Here is a 22,335-nt window from a genome sequence, read left to right as displayed (position 1 = left end):
TGGGTACCACTGGTTTGACTTTGTGTCAAATTACCTCCATTGTGAGGGAGAATCAGTTACCACTCTACGGCCATATGAGGCGATTCCCCAAGGGTGATCCAACTCACAGAATCCTTATTGCTGAGGACCAGAGTGGTCATGGAGTCCCAAATGAGGCACATTACCTGCATTGTGATGGAGCGTCAGTTACAGCACTACGGCCATGTGGTGCAATTTTCGGAGGGTAATCCAGCTTGCAAGTGGCTTGGCCTGGCCAATGGGACACCCATGTAACACCTGGCAGACACAAATAGGTGGTCATTTCCAGAGGGTGGGATTGGACCACATGTCTGACTGTGGGCTTGCTAACCAGTATCCCAAGCTGTTTCATCATAAGGTAGGTGTGGAAATGTGCTATACCAGTGCATGCTCCCAAACCTGACCTGAGCTGATCATGTAAAGCAAGCCAATCCCAATGCAAATTATTGTTATGTAAGCTATGTAGTAAAATGCAATATATCTCCTCAGCTAGTTTAATAAAATTGTTAGATTATGTTTGACGTCCAATAATTACAAATAATCTTTGGCATTTGGTTGAATAATGCACTATTATTCAAACTGTCACTAAGTTGGTTCTGACAGGCAGTACAGTTTGGGGAAGGAGGGGTATTATCTTGACAGAAATCAATTGACTTGGGATCCATCCTTAGCTGTCAGTCTGATTTCAATAGAGGGAACCACATTTGTTGCAATGTGCATCTCCAGACAAATACACCTGAATTTAACAAGTAAAGTAAATCACAACTCTTGATTCAGCAGGCATTGCATTTTCCTTGGTATTTATGTGCTGGATAGTTGAGCAAAGAGACAAAGCTTCAATTTTGAGTCACTCCACCCATGTTTGCTAAAATCACTCTTAGTAAAAGTATCATCTAAGTCTGTCAATGTCTCAAAATTGACTCCATCTTGGATTTGTCTGTTTTATTTAAAGATATAATGTCATGGTCAAGTGGGCAAAATTGTTTGTTACTCAAAAGATAAAAAGGTAAATTCATTCAAAATTGAATAAAACGTCCTGGGAGTAAAAGAGAGCTAAAGAGATGAATGAAAGAACAGCCTAAAGCAGAGTTTCCCAACCTGTGGCCTGCAGCGGCATTGCAAATGGGCCATGGTCGACCTCAGACAAGCCCTGGCCACCTCACCACTCCAATGATCACACTCAATTCACACTGGCATCAGATGTATAGTGGCCAATCCACCAAGGAGCAAAAGCAATGACAATCACATTTGATGTTCAGAGAACTTAGTCAACATAACCAAGCCAAAGTTCCACAGTTTCCTTTGTTTCACCTTTTTTATCTAAATACTTGATTGGCGAGAGATGTGTTCCTCCATCTTTAACAGTGTTTATAGTGTTTATGAGATGATGCAATATGTAGCATATGCATTGGATCACATGTAATTAACAGCAACAACATCCAAAAATATATTTCACAATAAAGGCTGTGTCTGCAAATAAATAAATAACAAGTGATGTTGTAAAAAGCAAGTAATATATCGAGTTCAAACTAATAATATTTCACTTAGAACGGTAATAATAATTAACGATTATTTTCAGAGCAAGCACAACTAATCCATTCCTTTCTAAACACTACAGACAGCCACTTCTTAAAGAGTAAACTGTGAATAATGTTTACTTATTGCAAATTGTGATTCTTCCCTCATAATTATGCATAAACCTATGAAGAACTTTAGATCATTTAATTAGTTTACTAAATTCCTGCCCTTCATTGGTGTTTATATTCCTTACTCTTCGCACAGCCAGTTATTTGTTTGTGACTATTCTAGTTGACTGTTTCAGACATTTGTATAAAATGTTAAATACCACAGTTAAGGTTTATCCATCAAACTCGGGTATCCTGGAACTGCTAAGGATGATCTTTAAGTTGTTGCTCTGATGATGACACCAATGAGTGTGCTGCAGAGCATTCTGGGTACTGTTGCCAGGGAGATGGCACATGTAAGACCTCTTTGGAAAAACAAAACAGTGACACAGCAAAATGTAAACAAAAAATTACTATTTTAATATTCCACATATACCATTGCCAAAATAATACACCAAATATTAAGAATACTTGAGCGTCAAAACCCCTGATTCCATTGAAAGATTGTCTGGAATGAACTCCGAAAGAACATAAATAATTTATGAAAATCTGAGATCACGATAAAAAAGAAGATCCAGAAGTTTGAAAGAGATCGACCAGAAAATGAGATGTAGCCAAAATACAAACAGAAATCAAACCCTAAACTCAAACTGCTCTTTCAGCAAGCCAAAGTGAAACCCAAAAATAGTAGTCAAATGTATGTCAAAAAGTCATCAGTCTGTGGGTAAGAACTAAGAGAACTTAAAGAAAATATTCACAAACTTGATTGGAATGCTTTCTTATAAATTGGTGTTCCTTACCCATTCTTTGAATACCCCCAGTTTTCCATATTTCAAGACTGAGAGTGGGGTTTTCCGGCCCTTACAGTTTGTGTTTCAGTATTGGAAGCAGAGTTACAGAGTTCCCGGTTTTGACTTTTGCTTTGATTAAAGACTTCATTCCTTCCTTAAGATTGGCCTTCGTTAATTCATATGGTTTAGTCTGCTAGTGCTGGTAGTACAAAGGATATAAATGATTGTCACATTTAGTCTTAAACATAAAGTAAGGGCCTGTCGAAGGAAAGAGGTGACTTGATGTGTGCTGTTAAGCAGCACCTTCGGTACATGACATTGCCTTGTGTGTTTGGATTATACAGTAGCAGAGAAGGAGGCAACAACTCATGTAATAAGGCAACATTAACACCTCAGGAAAGAGACAAGTCAGTTGAATTGGTTAATTCACTTTTAGATTAGATATATTATCATGTATTATGTGGTGGGGTGTAAATGATGTAACGCAGGTCCTCTCAGTGCCAAAGTATAATTTAAGTAAGTTAAAGAAATTCAATAGCTAATATTGGAAAGCGAGAATTTTTGAAGATCACCTTTTCTGTTTAATTCCCAAATTACCTATGTAATAATAAAAGATGTGTTTTTGTGTGGATCTCAGATGGTTTATTTCAGTTTTGGGACAGGAAGTTAATAAAACCACAGTAAAGTTAGTTATTCCACAATGCAACCACAATACAAGGAAACAGAAAAGAGGAAACAGCTTAACACAAAGCCTCTAAGAGAAGGCACTGAGGGTGAAGGCCTACTGCATTATTTAATGCTCTGGAATTTTTGAGACTTGACCTATCAATAAGGTCAAACAATTTCCTTGGCAATTAGGCTAACACGAAATTTTACCTGAATAAATGAATCAATCTATGTTATCAATTAAATATTCTGTCTAACGCACAGGAGGATGACACAAAAACCAGAAGGCAAAGAGAGATAAACTGAGGTGAGTACATTTCCACTCACAATGATTATTTATGGGTTTGGTCTTTGTATTGCTGTTTCTGTCATTGAAAGGAAAATTATGTCAAGAAAGGTGAGTAAACAGGGGGATGCAAAATGCACTTTCCAGATGATGAATCAAAATTAGAACTTTGCTAATATAGGATTTCATAACGTTATGGAGTGAGAGTGGCTTTCCTGCTGAATACCGTGGTAGCGTGAGCTTTCGATTGTGTGTGTGCTCACCTACACACATGCAATCGAGCCATTAAAGAACACTAGCAGGCCAGAGACGTTGGAATAAAATGGAAAGAATATTCTAATAAATGGGCGGCACGGTAGTGCAGTGATAGCGCTGCTGCCTTGCAGTAAGGAGACCTAGATTCATCTTTCCGGGTCCTCTCTGCATGGAGTTTGCATGTTCTCTGTGGGCTTCCTCCCACAGTCCAAAGACATGCATGTTAGGTGCATTGGCGATTCTAAATTGTCCCTAGTGAGTGCTTGGTGTGTGGGTGTGTGTGTGTGTGTCCTCTGCAGTGGGCTGGCACACTGCCCAGGGATTTGTTCCTGCCTTGCGCTCTGAGTTGGCTGGGATTGGCTCCAGCAGACCCCTGTGACCCTGTGTTAGGATATAGTGGGTTTGGATAATGGATGGATGGATGGATTTTAATAAATACTTTAGTAGCTATCAGAGAAAACTGACAAAATGGCAATAATAAAGGCAAAGTAAGACAAAAGTCTTCACAGAGAAAAAGGAGACTAAAAAGGGTTATTAGGGTGAGGAAATGACTGCAGGTCCCTTAAAGTAAGTTTATATTTGTCATTAACCAATGAAAAGAGATATTCCTAAAGGGAGAAAGCTTTCAAAATTTAAAAGCTACTGGGAAAATAAAGAAACTTATTAGGCCACAAAACAATGTACATTTGTTGCTTTGTTCCTCTTTTTTATGAAAAAGCACAGTTAGTTACAATTTATAATGTTAAGTGTAAAAGATTTGGACTGAAATAAATAGCTGTAGTCCACTTCAGTAGAAAAGTGTCTCAATGTTTCAAACAGCTATAATTGCTTGAAATTACTACTTTTCATTATATGAATCACATTTTTTTTTGTTCTTTATTTTGCCTCATACAATTTCTTGTATTAGGAATTTGTTAGTTTTCGCATACCCCTTGGGGTCAGAGCGCAGGGACAGCCATTGTACAGCACTCCTGGAGCAATTGAAGGTTAAGGGTCTTGCTCAAGGGCTCAGCAGAGTAGGATCTCTTTTGGCAGTGACGGGGATTCGAACCTGCAACCTTCGGGATACCAGCCATTAACCCAGTATTGTAATGAAAAACTCTCTAAGCTCACCTTTAATTAAACAAGTTTAAAAAAATTTTGTTAGGGGAATATAGCATATAAGACCCATTTTTTTTTTGAGGTTCTTGTGAAGTCCAAAATTGAAAATTATAATTGTTACATGCAAATGATGGATAGCCAGCACCTAAATAATCTGGAAGAACTGATGAATTTTGGAAGCTTGAGAATGGCTGGTCAGTTGGTATCAGAAATATGGGTGCATCATCACTTTATTATTGAGTAAAAGAGTAGAATTTGATTATTATTTTTAATTTTTAATTCTTAGTAAACCTCTTTATAACCTTATTTATCTGTTGTTATTATAAAGTAATCTGAGGTACTTTCATGAATGAAAATGTGCTATAGAAATAAATTTTACTGAACTGCCATCTACTGACAGCAGAAAGAGATGAAGGAATTATAATTGGGTTGTTTGCTGCTTAATGTGTCTTTGATTTACATTTTATTCCGAATGTAGGCTTGTTATAAGTTAATGGACGCTTCACCTTGTCCTAACCAGGTGGGAATGAAGCAGACTATGAAAATGAGCTCATTATGATCTCTACAACAGTGAAACAATGATGCAACAATCAGTCACCATTAAAATTGCAGCTCTTGGACGACCATTCCAGCTGGGGATGCTTTATGACTGTCGCAATGACCAACTTGTCCCAGGTAAAGTCATTCAGCTCCAGATCATTAATGTATATGTAAAAAATAAAATGTCAGATCAGGTTTGGTACCTAAGGTTGTGTGTGTATGTAATCAATTTTTCATTGAATTTTTTCAATCTAATAAATTAAGCCAAATTGTATGGAACATTTATAACAGAATTCTAAGCCTGATGATTCCCTTACCCCAAACCAAAAGCAAAAACTCCCACTTCCTACTCCATCCTCAGTCAGGAAGCAGTGATTTAACAATATCATCAATAAGTAAGCAACAAGACTCTGATGATAAGAGTTGAGATGCAAAGACAGATCTAAAAGGACTGTAGTTTCAGCCAATATTGGAGTATTAACAGAAAGGAAAATTAGGATGTTAGGAAGAATGTTTTACATTATGAAATATGGTCACCCAGGCAGAAGGAGTAAAGGGAAGAGAGAGGTCTGTGAGCCAAATTGAAATTAAAGGGAGATGTTTATAAGCAGAGTTACATAATAAAGTATAGAGGCAAGACTCAGTTCCTAAGTTGTACAAGTGGGATGATGTAGTTGGATGCAAATATCTCTGAGCGCTTTGAGTAGTGAGAAAAGCGCTATATAAATGAAAAGAATTATTATTATTGGATTTCAGGAAGCCTAAAGGAATGGGGTGGGTTGTGAATCATTGGCTGACATTTTGTGCACAAATACACAATGATATGACCTAGTGTACTGTAAAGGATTGCAGGCAATCTTATATTATATTATATTATATAATATTATATTATATTATATTATATTATATTATATTATATTATATTATATTATATTATATTATATTATATTATATTATGGAAGAAGATGATCCACTGCGGCAACCTCTAATGGGAGTAGGCGAAAGAAGAAGATATTATATTATATTATATTATATAATTTTATATTATATAATTTTATATATTATTATATTGTTTTGCATCATTAGAGCATATTTGCATATATATATTGTAAGAGACCTTAATAAAGAGTAGGGGAACCACCTGGTGATCCCATATAACTGAAAAGCAAAAAAAAAAACAGTAAAAGAACATCTTTTCAGATGGGAGTTTCACAATGTGCTGATTTCAAATTGGTCAGTCATATGTCCTTCCAGCAGGAATAGGTGTGTCTGGCTGGATAGACAGCAGAAGTGATGTCAGAGATGTTACAGCTGTCAATCATCCGGTCCAACCCCTGGAGTGATGAGTAGTTACAATCACCAGGGGCCTCATGTACAGTATAACGCCGTGCGTAGAACTCACACTATAACATGGCGTAAGCACAAAAGCGGGATTGTGCGTACGCACAGAAAAATCTAGATGCAGGAATCTGTGCGCACACATACTTTCACGTTCTTCCACTACATAAATCCCGATCAGCGTAAAAAGTAACGCACGTGCACGCGCCTTCTGTCCCGCCCCAACTCCTCCCAGAATTACGCCTCTTTGAATATGCAAATCAATATAAATAGCCTTCTGTGAAAAGACAATGGGAAAAGCACAGGGGAAAATATAAGAATTTCAGCGAATACCAAGTGGAGGCAAAGGAAAAACATACTATTTGTTGGTTTAAACAGTGGTATAATCAACAAAAGAAAGTTGATCGAGTGACAGAGTGTCGGAAAAACTCGAAAGATCAAATTCACAAAGTCGCACAGTGCCCGAAATACAAAAGAAATCACATATCATAGTCGCTGTGAAAAGGCGAGTCGTAGCCCACCGTCTGAGTGTCATATGAAAGCGTATTAGGGTACAAACAAAAAACATAGGCACACAGTGGGGAAAAAAGCACGAAATGTCAACTTTAATCTCGAAATTTCCACTTTAATCACGTAGTTTATTTTGCCATTAAAGTAGAACATCATAAACTTCATCTTAAAATCGTTTATTTTACTAGTTTCTCAAATAGCATGTTAAATGCTTTGTTCTGTGTTTGATCTTCTATGTGCTCTGTGTGTGTGAATCACTACGTGCTTCCGTTCTTTCTCTCTCTCCGACAGGACACAGAATGCATTACATTCAAGATATTACAGCTCTCTGAATAATTAAAATACTGAGATGTATACGTGATATCATTTTCATGATGATAGGAATGAAAGCATGTTATTAAACATGGGAACACGGTGGCGCAGTGATTGTTCATATCTCACGCAAGAGGCTTGCTGCACCATGTGCGACCTTCGATGAAATAATTTATTACAGAAGTACTGCCTCTTTCAAACATACTAACCTCCAATTCCTGTCCATACTTTTCTTTCTCCAGTCGCCACACAAACAGCTCTGTAATAGACGTTAAGCCATTTGTAAGCTTAGAACGCCGATTCTTCAAAACGTTTAAGGAACATTGAAAAATCCTCGTAGTGCATGTTTAATTATTCTACCCATCTATCCTTCTAGTGTCGCGCCAGTCCCAGCAAGAATACAGCACGAGGTAGGAACAAACCGTGAACGGAGCGCCAGTAGCTCACTAGCGCTGTGGCAACATGTCCTCACATGTTTATTTATTAACAATATAGATTATTTAAATGAAGTTAAAGTTTTATCTGTATACTATAAGCAACATATTTTGCTGCATTTCATCTTAAAAATGATATTGTCATCATACGCGCTTTATAAAGTGGCGCAGGTTGTGCAATATTATAACTGTAGTGTAAGTTTACAGTGAGGTGATTGTACTTATAAGTACAAACAGTTCTACAAGGAGCACTTGATGGACTGATTGAGTGCGTTTATAGTTCTTGGGATGAAACTGTTTCTGAAACGCGAGGTCCGTACAGGAAAGGCTTTGACGCTTTTTGCCGTGGTTGAGGTAGTGTGTACTTGAAACTGTATACTGATAATTCTCTTTCCGATCATTTGCTGCTGTGATTCCCCACTCAGATATAGTGATATAAATACTCCGAGTGGTGCAGTGAGAGTAATATGGAAAAAGATGATCTGGCAGTGGCAACCCTTAATGGGTGCAGCAAAAAGAAGAACAAGATGCAGTGAGCGTAACAACGCTAAAGCAGTTATGGTATTTGGAATACTATGGCTATTCCCTGGACCATTATATTGCTAGAGGTTAATTACAATCAGATGCATTACACTAATAAACAATATGCAGTTCATTTCAGTGTATTTATAAAGCCGCGTCAGGAATGTGGGTCTAAGAAAGAAAGGGTGATCACACAGGAACAGTAGCACTGCTTTGACACTGGGTGCCGCCAGTCTGCAAAACCGAGCGGAGAAATTGCGTACGCCAAGGTATGAGTTACCGTGGAAATGTGCGTGGCTTTACGCCAAGTTTAGGTTTTATACATCGCGATTTGAGCGTGGAAAGGTTCGTATGCAACATTTCTGTGCGTACGCACCGTTTATACATGAGGCCCCAGAGCCCTTAAGCGGTCTTCTTGTGCATGTATGTGACAGTGTGTTCATTTTTGTATTCAATGATTGTGTTTTTTGTCTTTAGTGCAATCAGGATTTCAGCTAGATTAGCATTTGAGATAAATTATATCACAATTGTGAGATAAATGTTAGGGTGTAGACACTTCTATCCACTAATACAAAAGGGAGAACGCATTAAGAAATAGGACTGTGTCACATTGTACAGAAACCGAGTGCAATTTGTGTTTATGACATCATCAAATCACTATTTTGTGTCTGTGTTTTCTATGGCCGCTGACAACTTAATGTGGTTAAATGGTGCCACCATTTTGTGGCTGAGGATGGGTCACATTCCTATGCAATGTGGTGTTCATGTGCACGGTGCATGCAGTTGGCAAGACTGCAGTAATAAAGATGGTCACACACACAAGGAAACATCCCAGCTTTGACAAAAACATAACAAGCACATTTATGAAAGACTTACCATTCAAGCAGTGGTGAAAACAAAATTATTAGAGAAAAGACTGTGGCTTTTTTATATTTTGTTTTGACTTTGAGTTTGGTTTTGCCCTAATATCTTGGTAAATGATAATAGAGTACTTCTGTGTAAAAACCCTCCTAAAAACACTAATGATTCTTCTGCCAAGCCCATTAAAAAAGACCTTCTAATAGCTTTGCCTCTTACACCTATATTTCTCTCTTAGGTTTTCATACATTTGTTGTGATGAGAGGTTCCTGGATTTTTCAGTTCCAGTTTTGTTCATTTCATTTACTTCTCACAATTTTGATATTCTTTGTAATTTTTTATTGTTATGACGGTGCTGTTACCATCTTGTTGTGAACAGTCATTTGTCATTTTTAGATTATTTCAAACAGCCATCTGACCACAGCTTCTTTATATTAATGAAGGATATTATAGTCATGGGGGACTTTCATTATTCAAATATTAATTAACAGGTACAGTTTTACAAATAGTGAACCAGAAGGATATGAGTTTTTAGATATAATTAGTGACAGTTTAAGTATTAATAATCTACACTCATATATTCCTGTAAATTTGATTAGATTTGTTTTCCTTTTTCCTGAAATAAAGAAGCAAAGGGCAAAGGAATTATCACCAAATGTTGATGCCCTTGAAAATGAGAAATTAAGTCCTAAAGTTTCAAATAATTTTAAAAAGGGGAATTAGGTTTTTGTTGTGGTTGTCCCAAACTACTATTAAAAGTAGGAAACTGGGGTCTACACCTTCACAATTTTGCATTAGACCCAACTGTTATTGTGGAATCTTGTGAATTATGTGCTGGGACTTCTTAAAATGTTCTTTTCTCAGGGCTTTTAAAACAACTCAAATTTCATTAAAATTAAAAAAAAAAAAAACGAAAATCTACTCAAATGATGGAAGTTCAACTGGGAGGGGGAAATTGAATATGCTCATCTGTTATGATAAAAAATTGGCATTTATATGTAGAGTACCTTACCATTTTTGTTTGTGACAGTCCTAGTCCTAAAGTGATTTAAGGATTTTTCTGGTTGACAAAACTCAATTCTCAAATATTCTAGTGTCATGGAGTGTTTTTTCTTTGAAAACGCTGACTATCACCCATAAAGAAAACTTAAAACCCAGTCATTATATAGACCTCAAGGGAGATTTTAGCAAACAGAAGTGTGTTTTGTGGTGACCACAGAAACTATGATTGTGCAATTGAATTACTTCCTGGGGCCCCTTTAGCAGAGAGGAAGGTGTATGAGTTGTCAAAAGAAGGTCAATGAGTTATTGGATTAGAGAAATGCTGGCTAATGTGAAAGCTCAACAGTCCAATAGTCTTATGGGTACTCTTTTTTTCCTTATAGAGAAAGGATGTACCTTTTGCATCCATTTATTGTTTATTGTGAAATCAATAAATAAGAAATCATTTTGTCTCTTCTAAAATAAATTACCAATGCCACAGTTTTTACAGTGTGAGTGTGTGCAATCTCATTAGGATAAGGGAAAGAGACAAATGGTAAACCACCTTTAATACTTCTTCAGGACATTATGAATATATGATGATGTCCAGTGGAGTTTCATATTTATGTCAAAAATATCTTTTGCAATATTTTGAAAACATACTGTAGAACCTCTGGACCAGGATCCTCAGATGGCAGCAGACTGCCTGAAGGGGCAGGAATATCTGGAGAAGCTCTGTAAACAGCAGGTGGAGGGGGACAGCATATACAGCACTGAAAGAACACTTTGGAGGCGTCTCCTGCCTAAACCCAAATGGCTGACATCCAAAGTTTAGACAGCACTGGTGGAAGCGCACTGAAGAAGCCCAAGGTTCTCTTCAAGGCTGCTCTCCAGCAGTTGGCATAAAAAGGCTAATTTGAGTCCTCTGTCTCTCACTTAAATATTTAAGCATACTTTAACGATACAGTAATATTTTTCAAGGTTCTTCTCAGCTATATACAGCACATTAAAGAGTTCTTATCCTGTTTAGGAAAGTATCATTTGTATATGAAATTATAAATTTCATTGGACTTTTTAAGGCTACCAGATTTCCTAAAGTGGTTGAAGTATGGATCCAGCCAAAGTTATGGCAGTATCGACTATAATAAAGCATGTTCAAAGATTTATAGGATTTTTCAGTAACACTTTAGTTTAGGTACCGCAAAAATGCATTTATTACTCATTTAATATTATGTGACAAGACCTTAACAAAAACTCCTTTGGGTCTTCATAGCACTTATAAAGACTCAGTAAAGTGTTTATTCATCTCTGCAATGTGACCGACTAACAGAACTTTACTTTGGAGTGGTTTGAGGTGCCTCAACTAATACGCATTACTTTTGACATTAAATATTTAGTATAAGAACTCTAAATCCTTCATATTAAAAAGTCATTTTACCATCATGTCATAATGCCACATTGCACAGACATGAATAACTGACCTACTAATGTTTTATAAAAGTGTTATGCAGACTCAAAGAAGCCTTAGTGAAGATTTTGTTACAGAAGAGTAGATGATGCATGTTTGCAGTACCTAACCTAACGTGTTGCCACTTTTTTGAATTAATATAAACACTTTCTTAAGAATTTTTGTTCAGTAATAACCTAATTTACTAGACTTACAAAGACGTCTAACCATACATTCTCATGGATACAGGAAACACAGGAGAGTTTAATGTATTTTAAGCAGTCATCTACTATGGAGTTAAACACAAAGTGTGGAACCAATCTTATAACATCTTTTGGACAAAGACAAGCTGAAAGTTGTGGAGATTGGACAAGCAAACACAGTACAGATGGTAACTAAGTCACTGAAGCAACACTTATAATCTATTGTCATGCTGCCCCTTTATCAAGTAAATTATATTAATTAATTATTTGTTACTAATTTCAGATTGGGGTAAATAGCTGCAGACTGTTGTATAGTTTATTCGTAGAAAGAACACTTGAAAATGTAATAATTACTGATTTATTTCATTCAATAGGGGTGACACTCTGGAATAAAACAGACCTGGAAAGAGATGTTGGTATTCACCCTCAGCCTCTTACAGAGTATTTGTTGGAGACTTCTAACTCTCTGACTGACAAGGCTAAGGCGCTTGATATCAACTCCTCACTGAGGGGAAGTTTTGCCTGTGGCCTTGTAAAGGTGGAAGGTTCAGCCAAATACCTAAACAACAGCAACTCATCAAAGCATCAAGTGCGGGTAACTCTGAATTACTTCATGACCACCATGTTCAAGCAGTTGACGATGAGCCAACTCAGTAGAAACAATGTCACGTACGAGGAAGTATTTAGGCAGGGGATGGCAACTCATGTGGTTACAGCGATTTTGTATGGTGCTCGAGCACTCCTGGTGTTTGACAGAGACATTTCTAAAGATGAATCTGTTCAAACCATTGCAGGGCATCTAAAAGTATCTGTTAGTAAAATCCCACATTTCACCATTAAAGGCAAAGGGGCAGTGGACTTTTGTGATAAGGAAAAAGAGGAATTGGAAAAAATCCGCTGTACATTCCATGGAGACATTCGTATTCCTAATCTTCCAGTTGACTATTTAACTGCCCTAGATGTCTACAAGACCTTGCCCGCTTTACTGGGTAAGGATGATGAGCAAGCAGTGCCCATTACTGTGTGGCTTTACCCTCTCAGTTTGCTGGAGCCTGTTGCTGCGAAGCTGATGTATGAGATCAGCATTCATCTGGTCACCCAGGTAGAACGTGTGCTGGACTCTTTATTAGAAGCTGATATGATGTGCAATGATCTTTTAACAGATTTTACAGTGAAGTGTTTCTATAGCATAGAGCAGAAAGTCATTCGATTCAAAACATTGCTGGGAGACTACAAGCTGCATTTTCAAAAAAAGATTGCTGAGATTATCCCATCAATTCGTGGAGGAACAGCAACAGAAACGGCATTGGCTGATTTCCTTGAGACGCATGGAATGTCCCCCTTTAGTCAACCAAAGTTACAGGGTTGGCTGAGCTCACTGCAAAAAGAGATACAAGTGATTGAAACTCTTGTGAAAGATATGAAAAATGGGAATGTATCACTTCTTACAGGAAAAATGGATATAACAGAGAATTTGCTTTTGGAGTCAAATATTAATTACATTATAAGTTTCAATTTTAACAGGCTGAGCAACGAAAGCAAAAGTTTAAATACAATGGAAAATTATGTTAAATGTAGAAAGCTGAAAAATGGCAGAGACAAAGACATGGAGAGCAATGTAGAGAACGGTGATGAGTGGATATATTCACAGATGGGCTTTAACAAAATAAGAGAAAGAAAGACATTATTTGTTGATTTTGTAGTTAACAACCGACAGAACAGAGCCATCAAGTTTGTGGTTACAGATCAGCCTATGGAGAAGCGAGAATGCATTTCAATTCTCCTCTATTGTAATGGAGAGCTGCGTAATCCAGACTTTGAGCCTCCTTCAATTCCAGATGTCCCAAAAGTGGTCAAAGCTTTGAGTGACTCTGCAGAAATAAAACTTTCTCTCCCGCTCCATGGATCAAAGGAGACAATGAAATATCTGGTGCAGGTCCGGAAAGAAACTGAGAAAGAGTGGAGTTCACAAGTGACTGATAATACTGAAAACTGTTTCATTCTGAAAGATCTTCAGAAGTCTACAAGGTATGAGGTGAGATATGCAGCTGTGTGTGAGGCAGGTGTGGGACCTCCTAGTGAAGTCATCTTGTTACACACTGAAGACTCAGGTAATTTTCATCTTTTTATTATATAGTACGTTTCTGTACTAACCACCATTCTAAGGTACCTAAACACTGAAGTGATATCATACATTTGAACACAAGCCCAGGCAGATGAGATAACATGTTGTGGGTAACATAGTGAGTCTGAAGATGGATATGAATTCTGAAATTTGTTTTTCAATATTGACAGATGGACTTAGGTTAATAAGTTCATAATTATGAGTATACTGTTTTATTGGAGGTTTAAGAATTTCAGCTTGAATTCAAAAATTCTATACATGTATGCGGGTATTAGAACATTAGAACAATCTTGACGAGAGCAGGATATTCAGACCAACAAAGCTTGACATTGTCTTGTCCACTTAATTCGTATATCTGTTAGTAGGTAACTTTTTTTTTTGATTTACTTAATATTATTTAGTCTTTCAGTAGCTAAAGTACCTACTGCTGGGTATGAAAAAATGGGGGGAAAAAACTGCCTTTAGAAAAATTAAATGACATATTCTTAGGCAAAAGCTGCAATTCAGTGCAAAAAAATAAACTGCTTTACAAATTATAGTTGAGACGAAATATGCTGTACTTGTGGTTTGTAAAGTGATATCCTGCTTAGGCCAGTAGAAAAATGTTTTGTGCATTGATATCAATGTCCTCCCACCATCCTCAGCACACCCCTGCTACCTGATGGGAATTGTAGTCCCTATGTTTTTTTTTTTCCAGATTGTCCCCCTCCCATTACACCCCTTCTCCCCAATATGCCATTTTTAAGTTGGACCAATGGGAACCTCACACATAAAATTTTGTGGAAATGAGCCATTTTTTTGTGTGCTTGGCAAACAAGTACTCAGATTACAATTTTATTTATACCTATTTTAAACATATTTTACATGTAAATGGTATACTGCTCTAGAACTGTAGATCAATGCACACTTTGTGAAAATAAAGCAAACAAAAGTGAATTATTAGTTTCTCAAAAGACATCCTGTCTTTTTGAAAGTACCTGCTAAAGACAGGTAAAAGTATTAATTAAAAATATTTGCTATCTCTTGCCCTATGTGTACCTTCAGTGCCTTTCCTCTGTATTTGTGTGTGTGTAAACGCCTCTTTATCAACGTTCTATTTGTTGAGTGTGTTCCTGTAAAACCTGCTTCTCAGACTCTGTCATTATTTTCGAGGTGTCTTCCTTCTTTCCAGTTTTACACTATAAGACTATAACGGCAACTCAGTGTGTGACTTTACTCCTGCTTGTGCATCTCACACCCTCTGAAGGACTGGACACACAGACCTAGTGTTTTATTATACAGAAGATTCGTTCAGTTTTGTCCTTGACAGAATTTACCTTTGTGTTGTAAATAAAGCTCAAAAGGTTTGGGTTTTAGTTGGTAAGCAATACCTCTTATTTGGCACAATGCAAGGTGAAATAAAGACAGCATTAAAATTATTGCTACAAAAACTTCCTTCTTGCTGCTCAATGGATTAACACTAATACATTTCTTATCAAAACCCATTCCCTCCAATTTAAATAATGGATGAAGAAAAATCAGTTGACAACATAAGTCGTCTGTTTCCTTTAGCAAATGATCTGACCAATTTCTTTATGTTTTTCAGACTGTATTATTGTCTTCCCCATTGGCCAGAATTACTATTTATCCCCCTGCTATAAGGCACTGAATGATAGAAAGAGATTAAAAGACTTAAAAAAGTAGTAAAAGAACTCTCATATGATGCTGCAGATGCTACAGTTACCAGCACATACAATTAACGGGGGATATCGTTGACTTCTGGGTGTTCTCAGTGTTTTTGTAAGCACATATTTAAAGTCATAGACCATGGAAAGCATCTGCAGTGGCTGAAGGAGATGAGGGTACACAGAAATTGATGACTCCATATTTAGATGAAAGACTAAAAAAAGAACTGCCTCATCATAAAATGGGTTTGAATAAATGCCCACCAATGTTATGAATGTCTTCATTATTTAAATCTTTGTCAGTTATTGTAGGAATATGGAAGACATTTCACTTGACAGTAATTAAGTAATATAATTCGGTAAGGGTTCTACTTTATTTACCTTAACATTCTCTGTTGTATACAGCTGTTAGACTTGCATCAAGGTAAGTGAAGCACATTTGTTTTAAGAAACAGAATAATACAATTTATTGATAAACAGAAGGATTATAGAAATAGGTTAACTGCATATCTCTATCTATACAAAATCCAACGTCTGTCTATCTGTCTGTTTGTCTGTCTGTATATCTGTTTGCTTTTCACCAGAGAATTACTTAATGGATTTAGATCAGGATTTTTTCTATAATTTGCTTGAACATTTCAGTTGATTTTACGACTTCTCTCATCATGCTAAGTATCATAGTTCGCTTGCAGGAGCAATTTATTCACACTAATCTGAGACAGAGGCTGTTGGCCGAGTGGAGGGGGAAGTGTGACATCAGGAGTATGGAGCAGAGTGAGGCCCTCCTTACTCATGCATCAGCCTCTGTTCAAGTCACTGTATATCTTGCCAAATATTGGAGCGCACCTTGCCTCCACTTAGCTAGCGATACCTGTTTGTTCAGCACACATTATCATCTAGAGATTGTTTTAAGGGAAACGTTTGACATTTTTGAGAGAAAGATCACAGCTACGTGTGTTTGAGAAGGTACCTGCTCAATGACAGAGATATCACGGCCACGTGCTCTTCTCCCCATGTCAGGGATGGTCTCCCATCAGAGCTGAACATGATCAGATTCAGTGGCAATGTTTGATGTTGAAGCATACCTACCTTCTGCTTGGCCAGAGATACCTTGCCAACTTTTTACATTTTTACCAAAGAGATCACAGCTACATTTTCATCCCTGATAGCAAAAAAAAAAAATATGGTATATCAAGAGGCCATCGGATACAAAAGCTATCAATATAAATTCTTCTCAATACAAATTATTACTTTTTTTTTCATTATCGTTTTTTAAAGTTTGTCCTGTTTCACTAATACGCGGGCAGAGCCATGGGGGACAGCTAGTATATTAACATATAAGACAAACTAGACCTGTGTTTCTTAAACTATGGGCCACCACCTAGTCTGGGTTGCCCTGAGTTATGAATCATAATACTACTGAATGATAAAAGATTGCAAATAGTTTATAATAGGCAAGGAGAAGCCCCCAAACATTATTGCCTGTGATTCTCCCAGGGCAAGGACAAGGCAACCATAGGCAGTGATTGTCCAAGGGGGATCAGCCCATTCGGGACAACAATCACAGGTGATTTTCCAAAGGGTCCAAAGATATGACAGTTATTGACAATTCTGCCAGGAGGATGAAATTGAGTCACAGGAAAAAAAAGTTTAAGAAGTACTGGACTAGATAGACAAATACATAACACAAAAGAGGCTGACTGTTTACTGGTTATTAAGAGTTAATAAGTATTCTATTTTTTCTTCAATAATGTCCAATGTTGTGTGGAGTTGCCTCTGTTTATGCTCCAGTTTCAAGTGGAGGATTCTTCTTGGTTTGGAATGCACTCTTTCTCTTTGCGACATGATCCTTTTCTGTTGTGTGCAGTGCTTTCTTCAGTTAGGCTGTTTGTTGTGTCATCTGAAACTTCATAAATAACGCATTATTCTTTCTGGGACAAAGATTCACATGCTGAAGTTTTATTCTTGAAGTAATAACTTCTCAGCTTCTCAGTTTTCTTAGGCCACTGGCATACAGATTGGCTTGACAGACTGGATCTCAGCTTTGTGGTCCATAAAACAAAGCGATTGTCTGCTTTCAGTTCCCATGGGAGGGAGCGGCTCATCAGCTTTTTAGTTTCAGAGAGCAAGTTTCAGAGGGTTTAGAGGTCAATATGGAGAATGTGAGAGCAGAGTTTCCAGAGGGATGAGTGCAGCTAGTTTTTAAAATGAATCTGTAGTTACTTGTAATTGAATTAAAGTCACTTTCAGTTATAAAATCAGTGCCTTCTCATTGGTGTGTCCATCAAAATTATCATTCACTGAAACACAACTGCCTTTTGTAATTTTCTGTTGTTAGGACAGCATCTCGTGTTGTTATGGACTGTCTTGATAGGTTGCGCCCTCCAGGTAATGATGCAGCTAGTTAAAAGGTCATCTTTGGAAGCATTTGTGGGTTTTATGCCTGTAAATCCTATTACTTTGCTTCTCTGTTTTTTTACTTAGCTCAAATATTTGATTTTGTCCTGCAATTTGGCCTTGGAAATAGTGTGGTCGAATTCTTGGTTTTCAATTAATTTGTTTGTTTTTGACTTTGTATCTCTTATTCCTAGTTATTTCTCAAATATTCTTACTTGGGATCTTTATATCATTATTTCCAAGTAAAACTGGAGTAACTGAACTTTCATCTACTCTTATTAATAGGACATTATTGTTTCCAGACTCAGTAAACATTGATAACAACAATGGTGTCAGTAAACATTGATAACAACAATGGTGCTAATTGTGTTGCACACATTTTAATAAATTCCACAAGACAGGGATCTGGCCCTGCAACTATACCTTTTTGTAACCTGTTTACAGGATCTTTTATTTCAGAAAGCCACAAGAATTTGTCAAGTTCTTTTGTACAAAGAGTTTAGGGATGAAATAAGAAAGTGTTTTTTCGGACTCCAGGGGCCTCATGTATAAACGGTGCGTACGCACAACAATTTTGCGTACTCCCATTTCCACGCTCAAATCGCGATGTTAAACCTAAACTTGGTGTAAAGCCATGCACATTTTCATGCCAGCTAAATGCTTGCCGTATGCAAATTCTCTGCTTGGTTTTGCAAACTGGCGGCACCCAGCGTCAAAGCAGTGCTTTTGTTGCAGTGTGGTTTCCCTTTCTTTTTTAGATCCACATCCCTGATACGGCTTTATCATATACACTGAAATTAACCGCATATTGTTTATTAGTTTAAGGCATCTGATTGAAATTAACCTGTAACAATATAATGGTCCACAGAATAGCCAAACTATTCCAAATACTATAGCTGCTTTAGCGTTGTTCCTCTCACTGCACCTTCTTCTTCTACTTTCAGCTGCTCCCATTAGGGGTTGCCATAGCGGATCATCTTATTCCATATTACTCTCACTGCACCACTCGGAGTATTTATATCACTGCATGTGAGTGTGGAATTACAGCTGTACAGCAGCTGATCGGAAAGAGAATTATCAATAAACAGCATCAAGCACACGCTGCCTCAGCCACGCTGTCTATTGAAATGCTCACATACGGCAAACGCATCAGAGCCTTTCCTGTACGGACCTCGCGGTTCAGAAACAGTTTCATCCCAAGAACTATAAACGCACTCAATCAGTCTATCAAGTGCTCCTTGTAGAACTGTTTGTACTTGTAAGTACAATTACCTCACTGTAAACTTGTGATACAGTTATAATATTACACAACCTGAGCCACTTTATAAAGCACGTATTTACATATGATGACGCTATCATTTTTAAGATGAAATGCAGCAAAATATATTTATTACATTATACAGATAAATTGTTAACATTATTTAAATAATCTATATGGTTAATAATTAAACATGTGAGGGCACCATGTCGCAGCGCTAGTGATGAGCTGGCACCCTTTCAGGGATTGTTCCTGCCTCGTGCTGTATTCTTGCTGGGGCTGGCGCAACACTGGAAGGATAGATGAATAGAATAATTAAACATATACTATGAAGATGTTTCAATGTTGCTTAAAGGTTTTGAAGAATCAGCGTTCTAAGCCTACAGATGGCTTAACATCTATTACAGAGCTGATTGTATGGTGATTGGTTACTTGGAGTAAGAAAAGGAAGGACAGGAATTGGAGGTTAGTATGTTTGAAAGAGACAGTACTGCTGTAATAAATTATTTCATTAAAGGTCACACATGGCGCAGCAAGCATTGTGCGGGTGACAGGAACAATCTCAATTGTTCTCAATCAATGGATGAGGCGCCAATTCATCACTATCACTGCGCCACCGTGTTCCCATGTTTAATAACATGTTTTAATTCCTATCACCATGAAAATGATAACAAGTATACATCTCAGTATTTAAATTATTCAGAGAGCTGTAATATCATGAATGTAATGGATTCTGTGTCCTGTCGGAGGGAGAGAAAGACTATTTAAGAATCACGTAGTGATTCACACACATAGAGCACATAGAAGAACAAATACAATACAAAGCTTTTAACATGATACTTTAGTTACTATGGTATTTGACAGACTAGTAAATTAAATGATTTAAAGATGAAGTTTATGATGTTCTACTTTAATAACAAAATAAACTACATGATTAAAGTGGAAATTTCAAGATTAAAGTTCCGTGCTTTGTTTCTCACTGTGTGTCTATTTTTTTTTCTTTTCTTTGTACCCTAATAAGCTTCCATATGACACTCAGACAGTGGGCTACGACTTGCCTTTTCACAGCAACTTTGATATCTGACAACTTCTTTTTTATTTCGTGCACTGTGCGACTTTGTGGACTTGAACTTTTGAGTTTCTCCAACACTCTATGTCACTCGATCAACTTCCTTTTGTTGTTTATACCACTGTTTAAACCAACAAATAGTACGTTTTTCCTTGCCTCCACTTGGTATTTGCTGAAATTCTTCTATTTCCCCCGTGCTTTTGCCATTGTTTTTCACAGAACACTGAGCTTAAGGGCTATTTATATTGATTTTGATATTCAAAGAGGTGTAATTCAGGGAGGAGTTGCGGAGTGGTAGAAGGCACATGCACGTGCGTTACTTTTCACGCTGACCGGGATTTATGGAGCGGAAGATCGTGGAAGTTGGCATTCACAAAGATTTATGTATCTGCATTTTTTTGTGCATACGAACATTTCCAGTTTTGTCCATACGCCATGTTTTAGTGTGTATTCTACACACAGTGTTATGCATGAGGCCCCAGAAGTGTTGTCTATGTTATGGAAAAATGTTAACCACTGATATCAAATAGATAGAAAGACAGTGTCATCAGCAGCCACCACTCCTCGATCCAGAGTCGGGAGACAAAGCTTGCCGAGAAAAAGAAAACAAATGTAAAGGATTGGGATGTGATTGTGCTTGTGCGGAGACTCTGTTGTGTACTTGTGGGAATGGGGAAGACGTGCCCACGAGTGAAAAAACAAAATAAAATCAAGCGTGCTTTTGAAAGTATGCCTCTAGTGTCTGTCTTTGTCAGGTTGGGTGGCTGGCACGCCCCCATAGATTTGTCACAATAGATAGATAGATAGATAGATAGATAGATAGATAGATAGATAGATAGATAGATAGATAGATAGATAGATAGATAGATAGATAGATAGATACTTTATTTGTTCCCAAGGCCAAATTAAAACTTTATGGAAGCTCAAGAGAAATATAAATATAATAACAAATCACAACCCCCCAAACTAACACAGAAACTTCTGGCTTGAATAATAAGAGAATTGCTACTGTCAATAATAATCTTATAGGTGGCAGTAAGATGATGTCAGGCTTCTCCAGTTGTACCACAGGTTTATATTTAAAGACATTAACATTTGGATAGAGCATTTGAGATTTGTTTTGTCCACAAAAGGAACATAATGATATATGTCCCAACCAAATGTCCCTCTTTGACGTTCTAAGGTCAGAATGATTTATTATTAGATTGTTGGTAACAGAGGGAATAATTTTTCTTGCTGAATTAATCAGCAATAACCAGGATGATGAAAATTAATTCCACAGGTAACATCAATATCTGCATGACTCAAATTTCACTTTTAATCATAATGTACTTGCTTTTCACCATTGCTCATTCACAAAAATCTCCAGTCTCCCTCCTGTATGAAACCTCTCCAACATTAATTAGCATTTGAAATAAAAAGTTTAAACCAGTCTTCCCCAAATTGCCCCAGTGCCTGAATGTGCCACGACTCTCCATGAGATGTGACAGTTCATTTACCTTATTTAAAAGCAGATTGAACATTTTTTATTATAGCGAAGCTTACCAGTTCTGAAACTTTACCACCTTACTTTTATCCTTGTTCCGGATAACTGCCTTTTCATCATTGGATGAGCTGCTTCTTTGATAAGGTGTAACAGAGCTCCTTAGGTAACAGTGACCACAGCACTACTAACTAAGTAAGGGGATATTAAATACATCCCACTTTATGTTCTTAGGGTCTCTTATCTTCTCAGATGTTGCAGACATAAGGTAGCCTTCAGATCCTTTGTATTCACCTTGTGACATCTCTCAAGTCTGCAGCTTGTCTGAAAGGCAGTTGTGACAGGCTGATGCATGGGTCTGTGATGACAGAGCATATCTTCAATTCCTAAAATATTTTAAAGATTATAGTAACAAGCTAGAGCACAAAATCAATGTTAATAATTAATAACAT

At 37.2% G+C, this 22,335-nt stretch overlaps 1 protein-coding gene across 2 annotated transcripts in view; it reads left to right on the top strand.

Moving 5' to 3' along the window:
* The first annotated feature begins 3,164 nt into the window (after positions 1–3,164).
* Positions 3,165–22,335, top strand: part of LOC114664844 (cytolytic toxin-beta-like) — a 45,272-nt gene continuing 26,101 nt past the window's right edge. The window contains exons 1-3 of one of the 2 annotated variants that reach the window (XM_051925063.1): positions 3,165–3,407; positions 5,314–5,417; positions 12,262–13,998. In XM_051925063.1, the coding sequence (XP_051781023.1) occupies positions 5,321–5,417; positions 12,262–13,998 (1,834 nt within the window). In that variant the 5' untranslated portion in view covers positions 3,165–3,407; positions 5,314–5,320. Of the gene's footprint in view, positions 3,408–5,262; positions 5,418–12,261; positions 13,999–22,335 lie in introns of both variants that reach the window. The other variant, XM_028819134.2, reaches the window with a different exon arrangement.

This window comes from Erpetoichthys calabaricus, chromosome 1 (genome assembly GCF_900747795.2).
Source record: "Erpetoichthys calabaricus chromosome 1, fErpCal1.3, whole genome shotgun sequence".
In the NCBI taxonomy this organism is placed as follows: Eukaryota; Metazoa; Chordata; class Cladistia; order Polypteriformes; family Polypteridae; genus Erpetoichthys; species Erpetoichthys calabaricus.
This window is presented reverse-complemented; position numbering and strand designations above follow the sequence as displayed.